The sequence below is a fragment of the Aptenodytes forsteri genome, unplaced genomic scaffold (genome assembly GCF_000699145.1).
Source record: "Aptenodytes forsteri isolate BGI_AS27 unplaced genomic scaffold, ASM69914v1 Scaffold388, whole genome shotgun sequence".
Classification (NCBI taxonomy): Eukaryota; Metazoa; Chordata; class Aves; order Sphenisciformes; family Spheniscidae; genus Aptenodytes; species Aptenodytes forsteri.
The window spans coordinates 273028-276594 of record NW_008795433.1 but is presented as its reverse complement, the minus strand read 5'-3'; the positions used below and the strand labels follow the sequence as shown (position 1 = coordinate 276594).

General features: G+C 37.7%; 1 protein-coding gene across 1 annotated transcript in view; it reads right to left on the bottom strand.

Annotated features, from left to right (window-relative positions):
* Window positions 1-3567, bottom strand: part of MSH3 (mutS homolog 3) — a 125842-nt gene that overhangs the window by 26538 nt on the left and 95737 nt on the right. The window contains 1 exon segment of the mRNA XM_019472521.1: window positions 2343-2500. Within this exon segment, the coding sequence (XP_019328066.1) occupies window positions 2343-2500 (158 nt within the window).

Genomic DNA, 3567 nt, shown 5'->3' with positions numbered 1-3567 from the left:
TTTGCTTTACCTATTAAACTGTCTTTATCTCAACTCACAAGTTTTCTCACTTTTACCCTTCCGATTCTCTCCCCCATCCCACTGGGGGGAGTGAGAGAGCAGCTGGGTGGTGCTTAGTTGCCGGCTGAGTTTAAACCACAACAACAGAAAAAAGCACCGACAACTCACCTACTTGGGGAGCACGGATGTCAGTACTTGGCTATGTAGAGCAAGGAAAGCCCCCATACTCCACAGGACTGAAGCAAAATCATGATGCAAGTATTCTCCTAAACGTTTGTACTGGAAGGAAAGCTACAACTGGGTCAAGATCTAACATCCTGTAAGTACATCGCAAATGGCTAATGCCTGTCCTAACAGTACGATCGATTCCCTCAAATTACACTATACAGAAGTTTAAACAGATGCACAGACAAGCAGTTCCACTGATAATCTTTTACAAATTGAAGTGACCATCCTGGATTTCTGAAGGAATGCAATACATAAACTCAGCTTTGTTGCTTCCTGTTAACTTTTTAACTAATGCATGACTATTTCTATCTCAATAATGTATTTTCAATTTCTTCTTGATTAATATTAGGCCAATTAGATCACTCTTAATTACCAGGGCAATGACAAGAATTTAAGTAATTCTGTAGTATATTCATCTGGTATTTGATACATTTCACAGTAAATGAAGAATGGCATATCCAGCTGAGCTTCCAAAGCTAATTTAGATGGGGGGGGAATCAATCCCCTGTGCTAGAATCTGACTGGGCTCCAAATTAAATGGTCTGAAACCTCACAGCCAGTAAGTAACGCACTCTAGGTCTGCTTGGCTTGAAATCTAAAAGCCTAAGTTTTACCTTCAACCACACTACCTTATCAGAACAGATGTGAAAAATACCTATGATGTAGAGAAAAGCTAAGTGGAATCAGAGAAATACACTGGGGAACAGGTGGAACGCAGATATATTCATTTCAAGGTTTTCACACTGTAGAGGACAAAAACCAGTTTGTTCACTTTCTAGTGGGCACAAAACAAAATGGCACTCCCAGTGACTGTGTCACATTTCTTAATTTTTCTGCAGAAATAATCCTGTTGCAACGACAGTCAAATAAAAGTAGAGGAAAGGGGGGATACTAAGCTTAAGACTAACGGACATATGTGTATGGTTAGAAATTAAGTCAGTGTGAACACAAGTAAAGTACTCTAAGTTCACCTACAAAACACAGAGGAAGACAAAAATAATCTTCAAATTGTTAGTAATGTTGTAATGTTTTTTCTGTAAAGTAAATCAGAAATCCATGTCCCCTCGAGAAATGCTCATCCAATCAACCAGTCAATTACTTTCAACACAGGGTAGGGAAAAAAAAGTTAACCATTTTGAATTTTCAGCTCCAATTAATTTTGGAAAGTTAATACAAATTGTTTTCTAATTTGTTCAACTGCTTAGCACTGAAGCGTATCAAAGTGCGATTTCATTCATTTTTGTCATGACACAGTGAGGCATAAAACCACAACATCTTTATATGATGAAGCAATCCAGATTAGTATTTAAGATTCTCTGTTAAAAGTTAACACTGAAATGCACACTGCCATCACAGAACTAGGATTTCAGGAAAGATAGCTCTACCACAGATACATGATTGTTGTGAAACTTATAACCATAAATAATTATCCATCTCAAATACCAACAGTAACACAGAACTTTTGCTGATTAAAAAATAGAGTAAAGAAAAAGGGGAAAACACAGCTGGATAATCCTCAGTAATATTAGATTATAAAATACAAAAGTTTTGACTGTACTGATAATCTTTAAAAATTACTCAGCACTATCTTAAAAATGAGAGACTGAGTGAAATGAACTGCCATTATTCATTCTTTAAAAGACATCAAGTAAAGTGTGTTCAAGACATAGTACGGGAAGGATAGTAAGCATAGACTATACACAGCCCCAAAATATTGTGAGTATGTATAACTGCACAGAAGAAACTGTGACATGATTTTTAGAGGTGACAGCATTCATTTTAGGGGAAACATCATTTGGCTATCACCCAGCAAAACAAATTTGGCTGAGATGTCCATTCAGGCAGATGAAGTTAGATATCTGGATCTTAATCAAGACAGACACATTAACATTCTTATCCTTTAAAGATTCAAAGATTCCAAAACAAGTACTATAGCTTACTAGAAAATCAGAATCAAAACCTAACACCCGATGCATGTATTTAAAATGAAAAAGGAAACTTCAATTATAAATTCTAAAGTTCTAAATGAAAAATGAAATTATACTTTGATATATACACACACACCCTTCCACAATAACATTTTTGTAAACATACAGCAAGTTTTGAAAGATTACCTGGTAAAAATACCATCCACAACACCAATTGTCGACTCCTCTGCAGGAACGTAAGAACCAATTTGTGCCATGACTGTGATCAATGCAACTTGCTTTATATAGGAGCTCTTTCCTCCCATGTTGGGTCCAGTTATTATCATGACCCTTTCGCCATCTCCCTGGAAACATAAAAGAGTGGTCAAATATATTGTCCTGCACATGGCGCTTTTACAAGAAAGTCTCGTGTGTGTGTGTATGTGCTTAGACGGATAAAGGACAAGTCCTCAGGATTAAACATTCTGTTTCTAGGTGAACAGTTTCCTTCATTCTTGGAGTTCATCGCATTTACTTTTCAAGATATTATGAAGTCTCGGATAAATTTTCCTAAGACCTCTCCAGGCTGGTGAGAGAGAAGCATCGCAATCAACTTTCATTACTCTTGAGCAAAATGGACAGTGAGAAGGAACTTTCCCTTTCTCCACCAAGAAGCCAAAAAAGCACTCCAAGAACTTTCTGTGCAATTTTCTTGGGAGAAAGGGAGAAACTCATCAGCTTTTAGCATAGCCAGTGCTGTCCTAATTTGATTATGATCTGGATTCCTCTCCAGTTTGAGTTCTCACTGCCTAATAGGCAAAAGATCTGGCAGACAAAAGACCTGACCTAGATTTTATACCCATTCATAATTGCTTGTCTTGGTACAACATTCAAACAGACTGCCCACAAGAAGAAATCAAGACATTGCCGAGTTTGGCAATACTTGACTGCAACACAGATATTGTGAGCAGACTGTATCCAATCTCTGATTGATCAGTGTATCTAACCACTGAAATCCTATGGAAAATGAAATCAGATGCAAGAGCTCGTCTCAGCTGTAAGGCTCCCTACAGTACTGCTACGTGTCTATGGCTCCAGAATAAAACTGTCTTCCTCTGATGCAAGACAATTGCTAATACAAAATTAAAACTCATCAATAAATCTATAAAGCTTTCTCATAGCCTGAATCAAGACTAGGAAATTAAGTTATACGAGGACTTTAGACAACTAGACTTTTCCTTTCTACTGGGTATATACAATGAAATCCAACAATTGGTGAACTAACCAAAAGTCAGCATATTCCACTGCCCCATGGGAGGGGCATACAAGAAAGGACAAGCTGTGCATAATGAACATTAGCCACCCTACTTAGGAATTGGAACTGAGATCAGGCACTGTGACAAGGGGGGGGGGGAGGAAAAAACTCCACAGA